Source organism: Urocampus carinirostris, chromosome 7 (genome assembly GCF_059441175.1).
Source record: "Urocampus carinirostris isolate Australia breed hairy pipefish chromosome 7, RoL_Ucar_1.0, whole genome shotgun sequence".
Classification (NCBI taxonomy): domain Eukaryota; kingdom Metazoa; phylum Chordata; class Actinopteri; order Syngnathiformes; family Syngnathidae; genus Urocampus; species Urocampus carinirostris.
The window spans coordinates 43,034,686-43,047,102 of NC_142355.1; the positions used below are offsets into that span (position 1 = coordinate 43,034,686).

General features: G+C 40.0%; 1 protein-coding gene across 2 annotated transcripts in view; it reads left to right on the forward strand.

Moving 5' to 3' along the window:
- tmtc2b (transmembrane O-mannosyltransferase targeting cadherins 2b) overlaps positions 1-12,417 on the forward strand; it is a 178,974-nt gene that overhangs the window by 130,884 nt on the left and 35,673 nt on the right. For both annotated transcript variants that reach the window (XM_088341036.1, XM_088341037.1), the window contains exon 8: positions 1,871-1,992. In XM_088341036.1, the coding sequence (XP_088197162.1) occupies positions 1,871-1,992 (122 nt within the window). The remainder of the gene's footprint in view (positions 1-1,870; positions 1,993-12,417) is intronic.

The window sequence follows — 12,417 nt, forward strand, 5'->3', positions numbered from 1 at the left end:
CCTTGAAATCACATCTAAGGCTAACTGGGAGCCAATGCAGGTTAGCCAAAATCGGTGTTATGTGATCGTACTTTTTTGTCCTAGTTAAAAGCCTCGCTGCGGCATTTTGTACCAGCTGAAGAGACTTGATTCTAGACTTCGGGAGACCAGAGAGTAGTGCATTACAGTAATCGAGACGGGAGGTTGTTTTTTCAGGTGCACGCAGGATGAGGGTCAGAGGTGCTGGTGTCATGTGATGTCTGACACATCAGCCTTGCTCGGATATTACTCGATGTACTCTCTTCATATCACATGCTGATGCTGCAATGTGTTCTTAGAGCAATCGACAATGCAGGGGTACCTCTACACACAATCTTAATTCCTTTGCTCCCAAATTGCTCGTGTAACGAGTGAATTTTCTTGATACAGAATGAATAAAAACTAAGAAAGCTTCATATCCTTGAAAATGCCTGATACCTAATATTGTGTTTTTAAGGATGGAACGTGCTTACATTTTGGTTGAAGTTCTTGTGATGTTTAAATTGTTGCCATGCTGAAAAATGATGCCAACCCTGCTCTCTGGTGGCTTCGCTTTGCCATTGGATTTCTTCCCTTGGAATTAATGGCAAAGGCATTAGTTTGTATGGCATTTTTCCTGTGAAGCCTCATCCCCCTCTATGGGTTGCGCCTAAGAGAAGAAATATAGCTCCTGTCAGAACCGGAACAGATACAGGACCCAATCCTGACGTGACGTTCTCACACAAGCCTTTATTTTACGGGAAATGGGGAGTCATGCATGTTAGGTAGCCGGTCTGGCGTGGAAAGACTGGAAGCCAGAGACCGACGAGATGGTTTCCAATTGTCCGAGTTGATATCGGACAGATGGGGTCGATACCGGACAGGAAGTGACAGACAGGAAAGATAACGGATCAGGATATCGAAAATTAACAGGAGAAACTAAACGGGAACGAAAACTGGAGAAACTAACAAACAGGACAAAAACAGACGGAAACTAAACTGGAACCCGAAATTAAACAGGAGATATCACAGGAAACCAGGACCGAGACAGAACCCACGTCTTGTTGGGCAGAAGTACGTTTGACGGGCTGACAATGAAGCAAGAGAGCGCTAAGAATTATAAAAACAGAAAGTCTCAACGAGCCGCAGCTGGCACCACACGGGCGGGGCCAATTTGGCACCACGGCAAACGTGACACACACGGGCGGGGCCAATGTGGCGCCATGGCAACCATGACAGCTCCATCTAAACAGGGGTCTATGAAATGTGTATTAGTGCAAGTATTTTGCATCAATTGTTGACATTTACTATGGGCCATGCAAGTAATTTTGGTAGCGTTTGCCACCGATACATTGTTATGGGAAGAGCTTCCTGCAATTGAAAATGTAAGCAACACTTTAATTCAGAGATTTTTTTCTCAAAAATATTGACATGCATATTGTTCAGATCCGCAAATACTTCAGAGAATAAATCAAGATCTAAAAAGGATGTCTTGATGAATACAAAAATTGCATATGCACATCAGATATATTCGTGGATCTGTGAAATACATGATTTACATGGGATTTCTTCTTTAAATGGTACTGGAGAATTTGGGAATTATACTTAACAAATTCTTAAATAGTTCTTGAATTCGGCCATAAAAAAGGTGTATGAACCTTGTATAAAGAGGTACCCCTGCACTTATTAGCTGACGCCATGTGTGAATGTGCACTTTGATTAAAGGTTTGGATTTTGCTGGCTAAGCTTTCCCAGTTCCCATCTCTTGTGGTTTTCTATCCTTGAATTGTATAGTAACGTAATATGCAGATGTGTGATTGCTTAACCCTTGCCGGCTTGAACCCTGACCTGATCCCTCCATCTGCCTTCATAGGAGAGGCCTATATGAGACTAAACAAACTGACTGAAGCCGAACACTGGTACCGAGAGTCCCTCCGAGCCAAACCGGACCACATTCCTGCACACCTCACCTATGGAAAACTGCTGGCTACTACAGTAAGCCTCCTCCCAGTATTCTTTTGTTTGGCCCCAAAAGCCATGACTATATTACTTATGATTGAAATTGTAACAAATTGTCAAAAGTCAAAAGCAACTATAACTGAACATAATACACCCAAGGGTTTTTTGCTGACTCTGTCCCTGCATTTTACAGGTTAAATATTTCCATGACGCTTCATGCTACATATTGATACATGCTATATGTATTTCATTCTTAATAATTTCATATATATAACAGATTGCCTCTGAACCCAAAAATCTTGATTGGGGCATTCTTATTTTTCACATTGTCTTTTTTGTTGGAATAATTTGAACAGTTTATGGGTTTTCTCATTTAGTTTCATGGATGACTTGCAGCTTAAAGGGACAGTGTGAAATATTCATCGCCTGAATTTAAACTTTGTTCATTAAAAAAAAAGAAAACGAACTACTCACTCACTCAAAGCTCTCGACTCTAGTAGTAATGTTTGGAAACTCTTGTAAATGTGTGAACATAAGATGTCGATGATTTAAAAATATGCATTAAACATTAATTTATATAATTGTTACCCTACTTTAAACACATTTAAACCTCACCAATAGATTATACCCTGCTAAAAACATGTGAAATGCTTTCTCTACTGTGCTATCACTGGCCTACATTTCTTCTAATCCGTAACCAAACTGATGGCCGCACGTCATCATTATTCTGCTGTGATGGCAAATAAAAGCCGCTTGTTAGGATAGCATTGAGAACTGTGCTTGGAGGAACCCTTCATCATAAATCATATGAGCCCAAGTTGTTTTCCCAAGCACAGTCTCTGGGAATAACACGGAAGAGTGACGGTGTTTTGTTAAAGTTTACTCTCACCCGCTCAGTTATCCATGACAAGAATTGCCTTTTATTTAAGAGACTGCTACTGAATTTAAGACCTCGAGGGATTCATTCGGGCAGGACTTGAGAATGATGGATGGGGAAGGATTGTATTCAATGCATTCCTGGTACAAAAGGGACATTAACTCATTGAGTTTGACCACTTCGACACATGTATGTTTAAGATAATCTGTATCCACTCAGAGGGGTTGAAGAAAAGGGTGGAACTACATTTGCAACTTTGTATTTCACAATCAATTTTTCTTCTGATTAGGCACAGAACTTGTAATGTTCTTCCCCACAATTGTGCAAATATGTTGCAAAATATCCCTCGCGCTAGGGGACTAAAGGGATTTAATCTCAAAATTGACCCATCTGGCTTGTTCCCTCTAGAGCCGGGGTCTCCAAGGTGTTGCCTTGCACCAGGCTGTGGACAGTTTAGGTGCCCGCCAAACTGTTATAAAAATAGCTCACTGGTGCTGCGTCATTGTGATTTTATTTTTATTTTTTTAGTAAAATGACTTTTTTTTAGTCAACTGAGTCCCTTCCTTTCTCTCTATTTTTCTTTATCCCACACTTTTTTCTCTTCTCCCTACCATTTCCCTTTCTCTTTTTTCTCTCTCTTCCTCTTTCAGTTTCTCTTCTTTCTTAACCTATCTCCTCTCTTTATCCATCTCTTTTTTTCTTACACTCTCTCTCTTTTTCTTTCTTTCTTTTACTTTTTTGTATCTTTCTTACCCTCTCTTTATCACTCTCTTGTTTTCTCTTTCTCTCTTGTTAAATCTCTTTTTCTTATCCTCTCTTGCTCTCTCTTGTTCTTTCTTACACGCTTTCTTTTTCTCTTCTCCCGCACCGTTTCCTTTTGTCTTTCTCTCTTTCTTTCTCTCTCCTTTCTACTTCCAATTATTAACCGGATAATAACATTGTAACAACATAGTAGGTAGTGCAAGATAAGTTATTTTTTCAGAAATGTAAATCAAATTAGGTGCCCCTTTGCATTAATAAGTACTAAAAAGTAAGTCTCAGCCTAAAAAAGGGTTGGATGCCCCTGGTTTAGAGCTGGAATATCATTGAGGGGATTTAATTGAATCCTCTTTATTGTCATAATATCAAAGTTGTGAAACATTGTATGAAATGAGATAGGACATGGCAGTCCAGGGTAGAACCTATAATAAAACTTTGGATGGAAAAAAGATCAAAGACCATAAGGATAAATAGGCCAAAAATAATTACAACGTAGTGCTTAGAACACTGGCCTAATAATAATAATTCCGTAAACATAGTGCAATAACATTTAGCAATAATTAAAAAAATAATAATAACTCACAAGGTTTATACTTGTTGAGTTTTGTGCAATAGTATAAATTTTCACAGTTTCATTTCGCAACAACAAAGAAAAGAAAATTATTCACAAAACATGTTTTTAAGGTGGTGACGGCCCTAGGGATGAAGCTGTCACTGAGCCTGTTTGAACGCAACACTTTCAAAATAGCAAATCCTGTTAACACAACATTTAACAGACAGCAATTGTAGTTACCGATTGCATACCGCTTATTTCTGCTTGAAAGAATTGGAGCTTTTTTTCCCTGTCTTTGCCTCCTTTTAGGTAGGCAATTGTGGCTTTTCGTTTGGGTTTTCCGCCGAGTGCGTCGCAGTTGGTATCACTTTTGAGCCCCCCGTTAGCATTGAGGGTGCCAACGGCTTTCTTGTTTTGTCTGCTCACGGTTGGTGCTCATTTGCTTCCTCTGTGTGTTTTTTGGCAAGCTCGACTGGTCAAGTCAAGTCAAGTCATTTTCATTTGTATAGCCCTAAATCACGAAGAGTCTCAAAGGGCTTCACAGATTATTACACTATATTACACAGACTATTTTTCAGCCGACGAGAAGAGCAGGTTATTCATATGCTATGGAGTAGAAGTGAGTTTTAAGTTTAGATTTAAACATTTCCACTGAGGTTGCAGATCGGATCTCAGGGGGAAGAGCATTCCACAGCACCGGTGCCCGGATGGAGAACGCTCTCGAACCAGCAGTTCACTTCTTTGCTCTTGGGATCACCAGAAGACCGGCACTCTCAGATCGTAGGCTTCGGACCGGGACATAGGGGCAAATCAGATCTGAAAGATAAGAGGGAGCAAGTCCATGTATGATTTTGTATAATACTAACAGAACCTTGAAATCACATCTAAGGCTAACTGGGAGCCAATGCAGGTTAGCCAAAATCGGTATTATGTGATCGTACTTTTTTGTCCTAGTTAAAAGCCTCGCTGCGGCATTTTGTACCAGCTGAAGAGACTTGATTCTAGACTTCGGGAGACCAGAGAGTAGTGCATTACAGTAATCGAGACGGGAGGTAACAAATGCATGAATTATAATTTCCGCATCCGACTAATACAGTATTGAACGGATTTTAGCAATGTTACGAAGATGGAAGAAAGCGGTTCTAGTAATTTTCTTTACATGCATTTCAAAGGATAGATCAGGGTCAAATATGACACCTAAATTTTTAACTGAGTCACTCTGTGTGATGTGACATTTATCAATGTTCACAGCAGTTTTTGAGAATAAGTCACGGCATTTAGATGGACCAATGACTAACATTTCGGTCTTTTCAGAGTTAAGACACAAGAAATTGAGTGACATCCACTCTTTTATCTCAACGAGGCAGGCCTCCAAATTTCCACAGTTTAGTGTGGGAGATTCCTCCAACGGAAGATATAGTTGAGTGTCGTCTGCGTAGCAGTGGAAGCTGATATTGTACTTGCGAATAATATCACCTAATGGAAGCATGTAAATGCTGAAAAGAAGGGGGCCAAGCACTGAACCCTGTGGAACACCGCAGGTAACAGTAAAGGGCTCAGATGTCATTTCACCATATTTAACACAGTGCGTCCTATCTGAGAGGTAGGATCTGAACCACGAGAGGACGGTTCCTGAGAGACCAATCCATTTTTCCAACCGTTCTAGTAGGAAATTGTGGTGCACTGTGTCAAAAGCAGCACTAAGATCCAGCAGCAGCAAAAGTGATGAAGTGCCAGAATCCATTGCCAGTAGGAGATCATTTGTTACCTTGATCAGAGCTGTCTCAGTAGAGTGGTTAGCCCTGAATCCTGATTGCATGGATTCAAAAAGGTTATTCTCGATTATGAAATCATTCAGCTGCTGTGCCACTACTTTTTCAAGTACTTTAGAGAGAAAAGGTAGGTTTGACACAGGTCTACAATTACTTAAGATTTCTGGATCAAGGTTGGGTCGTTTCAGTGTGGGTTTAATAACGGCAGACTTAAAAGCTGCTGGAACTACACCTGAGGAGAGTGATATGTTTATAATATTTAGAACTGAAGGTCCAAGGACGCCAAAAAGACTTTTAATAAGTGAACCTGGGAGCGGGTCTAACTGGCAAGTTGTCGGTTTGGCCGCATTCACCACCTGTTTGAGATCATCAAGTGACAGTTCACTAAAACCGGACAATTTCCCAGGACAGCCACCCTGTCGTGCATCTGTAGACTTCAGCCCTTTAATAAGTGTGGTATTAATAATTTCTTTAGCAATTTCTTCTTGTATGCATTGAATCTTCTTAGTAAAGAAGACCATTAAGTCATGAGCAGAGTGCGTCGAACTATCTGCGATCGTCTGTTGCCTTGTAAGCGAGGCTACAGTGTCAAAAAGGGCTTTGGGAATGTTCTTTTGAGACGCAATCACCTTCGAAAGGTAGGCCGATTTTGCAGAGGCAAGGGCCGCTTTATACTTTAACAAGCTGTCACACCAGGTTTGATGGAAAACCTCAAGCTTGGTAGCGGGCCATTTTCTTTCCAATTTCCTGCATTCTTGTTTAAGGGTTCTAGTTTCATCAGTAAACCAAGGCATGCGTCTTTTATGACGTGATTTTAGCTTTATGGGCGCTATTGAATCCAGGACACTAGTCAGGGTGGTATTGAACTCATTCATGAGTGAGTCAATCGAGCCATTGTATGAAGGAAAGGACGCAACTGCTCAAGGAAGGAGTTCAAAGAGCTCAGAAACTGTGCCAGTGCTTATATTGCGTCCGCTAAATCCTTCAGCTTTTTTAACACTACATTTAGCTAGCACCTCAAATGTAACTAAATAATGATCCGAGATCACGGTAGTACACGGTAACACCATAATGTCTGAGGTTAAAACTCCTCGAGTCAGAATCAAGCCTAGCGTGTTTCCATCTTCATGGGTTGGCAAATCAACCAGTTGATTAAAACCAAATGCATCAATTAGAGACCTAAACGCAATAGTAAGTGAACTGAGTGGGGAGTTCATATGAATGTTAAAGTCCCCCATAATTATAATTTTGTCTGCATAGGTTACTCGTTCAGACAAAAGTTCAGCAAATTCATCTAAGAAAGTTGTGTATGGCCCAGGTGCGCGATAGATAGTTATTACATAAATTGACAATAGAGAGGACCGCATCACAAGAGCCTCAAACGCCTTGTAATTATTAGAGGTACGAAGATTACATTTGAGCGATTTTTCGGAAATGAGCGCGACACCGCCACCCTTTTTCAACGTGCGTGCTACACGGCTACTCGCGTAGTGGGGGGGTGAAGCATAATTTAGCGCTAAATACTCATCCGGGCATAACCAAGTTTCACAAAGACCCATACAGTTAAGTTTATAATCACGAATAATGTTATCAACAAGTAAAGCTTTAGGAGCAAGCGATCTAATATTTAAAAGACCAAATTTTAGCTTTGCTGAATCATTTGACTTAGCTGAAGTCTTTGTAGACTTTGTAGAGATCTTCAAAAGATGCCGCCGTTGGGGCCGTTTGTGAGCGCTGAGTGTAAAGCGTCGGTTGTCCGGCGAGGAATGAATGGTGGAATTAGTTACATCCTCGCGTCCTTCTTGCTCCTTAGACTTCGCACGCTTCACACATCTACCTGCACGGCAACCACGCATCTGTTTTTTGTCTTTACGGCGCCGTTGTCCTCGTTTATTAGGAGGAATAGCTGTCCCCAAGGATGCCGGATCTCTTTGAAGTTCGCTCGGTATATCATAGGCGGTATAAAAAGTGCCCGAAAAGTCGAAATTTAGAGGCCCACCCAACCGAATAAGTTCGTCACTACTGTACGTATTTTTGGCCACACATGTGTCCAAAAGTTATAGCAAAAAAGACAAGAGAATGGCAATAAATAGAAGATTAGCTGGAGAGCAACTAGCCGCAGCATCCATGTTGAATCTGATGTTAGCGCCGGTTTTGCCGTGTCCCTTGGAGTATTCCAAACTGTCTTTGTTTTTCTCTCTGTAGCCATTGCTGCTTTTTGTTGTTGCTTCCCAGTTAGCCAGCCTGCTCACCACGTATTTTTGATCAGCAAGCCCGGCGTTAGCACCGGTTTTGCGGCGTTTCTAGGTTTGTTCATTCAAGGCCGGCTTTGCGTGTGTCGCCGTTGCTTTTTTTCGTTGTTGCTTCCTGATTAGCCTAGCTGCTCGCCACATGTAGTTTGATCAGACATCCTTGCGTCCTCGCCGGGTTTGCCGTGTTCTCTGGTTTGTTTATTTCCAGCAACGGCTTAGCATTTATCTGCAAATCCCGTGGTTGGTTTCCAGTTAGCCTAGCTGCTCACCCCTTGTGTTTTTATCGGCTAGCTTGGCATTAGCACCAGTTTTGCCATGTTTCTTGTTATGTTTACTCCACTGTACAGAAAAACTACCAAATATTTTCTTGTAACAATCATAACCTCTTATACTAATATTGGAAAAGAATATGGCGACTGGCTTGCTTAAATGCTGGTGTTCTTACGATGACATCACCGCTCAGGATGACAAAGACAAGACACGCTGTCTTCAAAATGTATTATCTCAAAAAATAATTGAAATATACTGATCGGATATACAGTGGCTTGTGAAACTATTTGGCCCCCTTGAACTTTGTGACTTTTTGCCACATTTCAGACTTCAAACATCTAGATATAAAACTGTAATTTCTTGTGAAGCATCAACAATAAGTGGGACACAATCATGAAGTGGAACACACTTTTTTTGATATTTTAAACTTTTTTCAAACAAAAAAAAGAGTGGGTGTGCAAAATCATTTAGCCCCTTTACTTTCAATGCAGCAAACTCTGTCTCGAAGTTCAGTGAGGATCTCTAATTAATTCAATATTGATCTAAATGACTAACCATGATAAATGGAATCCACCTGTGTGTAATCAAGTCTCCGTATAAATGCACCTGCACTGTGATAGTCCCAGAGGTCTGTTTAAAGCGCAGAGAGCATCATGAAGAACGAGGAACACACCAGGCAGGTCCGAGATACTGTTTCGGCGAAGTTTAAAGCTAGATTTGGATACAAAAATATTTTCCAAGCTTTAAACATCCCAAGGAGCACTGTGCGAGCAATAATATTGAAATTGAAATATACCAAGATCGGCCGTCCCGCTAAACTTTCAGCTCATACAAGGAGAAAATTGGTCAGAGATGCAGCCAAGAGGCCCATGATCACTTTGGATGAACTGCAGAGGTCTACAGCTGGGGTGGGAGAATCTGACCATAGGACAACAATCAGTCATATACTGCACAAATCTGGCCTTTATGGAAGAGTGGCAAGAAGGAAGCCAGTTCTTAAAGATATCCATAAAAAAGTGTTGTTTAAAGTTTGCCACAAGCCACCTGGGAGACACACCAAACATGTAGAAGAAGGTGAGATAAAACCAAAATTGAACTTTTTGGCAACAATGCAAGACGTTATGTTTGGCGTAAAAGCAGCACAGCTCATGACCAATGTTCCCTCTAATTTTCCACGGGTCTGAGCGTTCACACAAAGTCGGTGAGCAACGCTTGAAACAACAGTGAGCAACAGCAATCCCAAGTGTGGCAAAATCAATATCAAACATGTCCAAAACTTGACATCAAGTTACATTTTGCTGAGTTTTCGGCAATGCAAAATTATTTTTCTCTTTTGAATGAATTGACTCATGTACTATTGCAAAGGTTGATGAAGATGAGGTACAAACATCGTTTGTTCTTACAAATCTTTCACAAGATATCCATTTCTTTTTATTTCCTGATATATTTTGTCGCATAATATTAACATTTTTGGGGGCTTATTTAGTCGGTTGTAAGATACAGAACTGTACTTAATCACATTTTTTACTGGAAGTACAATGTTGGCAACAAGATTCACTTGATATAATTGGAAATTATTTGAATGCAACACAAACTTTTTCTTCTTTTTTCCGTGTTTTTTTTCTACTTTTTTAAAAATTCTTTTAAAATAAATCTCATTGTGTTTATTTTTTCCGAGCTGTTACTTTTTTCTTTTTAATCTCTGTTTACTTTTTTCCTACATTTCTTTCTTTTCTTTTTTTCTGGCTTTTTTCTAAATTTTTCCTTCTTTTTTTCTCTTCCTTTTGTTTCTTTTTTTTCTCAGCTTTTCACTACTTTTTCATTTTGGTATTTTTTTCTTTTTTGTTCTATTCCCCCCTTCCTTTAAGTCATTTTGTGCATAATTTTACATAATATTTGGTCATTTTGGGATTAAAGAAGCAAAAACAACATGAACAGCCGTTTAGGACGAGAAAGAGCCGGTTCCTTTTAGTGAGCCGAGCCAAAGAAGCCGGTTCTCGACAAAATCTACTAACTTAACTCAACTCCGTTCTACTTCGACTCGACTTCAAAATACAGCATTTAGGACACAACATCAGAGGAACCCGTGTATTTTTACCTTCATGCCAAAACTATTTCCGCGCATTTGAAATGATTAATAATTTGGGATTACCTTTAAAATCATTTTGAGTTAAGGGAAAAGGTACTGCATCAACAAGTGACACAACGCCTAGCCACTCTACACAAAAACTACCAAGTATTTGCTTGTAAAAATCATAACCTCTTAGACTAATTAACATGTAAAACAATATGGCGACTGGCTTGCTCAAGTGTGGGTGTTCTTACAATGACATCACAGCTCAGGGTGACAAAGACAAGACATGTTGTCTTCAAAATGTATTATCTCAAAAAATAATTCAAATATACTGATACATAGATCATATGCCAAAACGGTGTACTATCTCCCCATATTTTAAATGTTTACTAATTTGGAATAACCTTAAAAATATTTTTGAAGGCTGCAACCCAGTTGCTTGATTGCAGCCAGCAATTCGCAATGAATTTATTGCTTGTCGGGAAGTAAGACCTAGTTGTAATATAGTCAATACACTAAGATGATTACATGCCTTGTTTTACTCAACACCCCACACCTCGTTTTTACCTCAAGGATCCAAATCTGTGTCAGAATGTGGCACAACTGCTTGCTAATAAAATCTCTTTTCCAACATTTAATAAGAGCTGACCTGACCTTCATTCAAGAGGTGGCCATTTGCTGTGACATTATCCAGAGATTCTCGGTGTAAAGCACACACGATTAAGACCAGAAAATGAGCACAACAAAAAGCAAGGGTTGCACTGAAACAAAGATTTGGGGCCAAAACTGACGACCACAAATGTGAAACAGTTGGCTGATATCCCAAAATGAAACACAAGAAGAAAAAAAATATGTATCTCGCACGCACTTGCAAAAAATAAAAAAATGATCATTCTGACAGGCATGTTACTATGTGCTAGTTTTTAGTGTTTTGTTTATTAAGTTCTCAGAAAAGTACAAAAAAAGGCATTCAGTTGCTAAAAACAAATCCAATCAGACAACATTTTGTGTAAGTAAAACTGTTGAGAGAGCTAAAATGCAAATAACACAAGCAGGTTACTGCACTTTGAATGAAGTGGGTGCTTATAATGAAAAGTAAATCGCTTGTAACAGCATAATCTTTTACCAAACATCGTTTTGGGGCATTCGAGCTTTTATTGGACAGCGGGGTGAATAGTGACAAGAAAACGGGAAAGTGGAATTACGCAATTTTGGGAAAAAAAAACAATTGAGATTTTTTTAGACCTGTATTGCGATTTCAACGCTTGTTTTGTTCTGAGGAAGAACCTATAAATTGTTGTTATACAAAAGTGCATTGAAACTGGAAGGCTCCTCCTTTCGGTGAAAGAAAATTATTTAGAGAGAGGCTTAGAAGCTGTTAGCCTAGCTGTTAGTTTTCCCTTCCGTTGCCGCCTTAGTCAATTCCTGGACGCAAAAAAAAAATCCAGGCAGCAACGGCTGGTGATCACCTTTTCTTTGCGCTTTTCTGTCTTTCCTCAGAGTCCGATTTAATTAACAAATTTATTTTCATTTTTTATTTATTTTTATTTTCAGTAACAACCCACTAAAGCTACGGGCTAGTTTTGGTGGCCATTTGTGCAAGGGCTGTTTGACCGACTGGCACTTTCCACCAGCCTATCAAAGTCGTGCAAATACGTCTTGCAAACTTTGCCCCGCCTTTACTGACGCTCCCCTACTTACGAACATTCGAGTTATGAACAACAGTACATGCGATCGTTTTTTTCGGGATGTCGAAAAATATCCGGATATTGCTGTAAGTGAGATTTTGTGTCGTGTGCACCTTTATCCGAGTAGCGGACGGTGCTGTAGTGCTTCTTTCCGCAGCGTGGCGCTGTGAGAGGTAACCCAGCATTCACCCCGAAGAAGAAATCTGGCTTCTACTT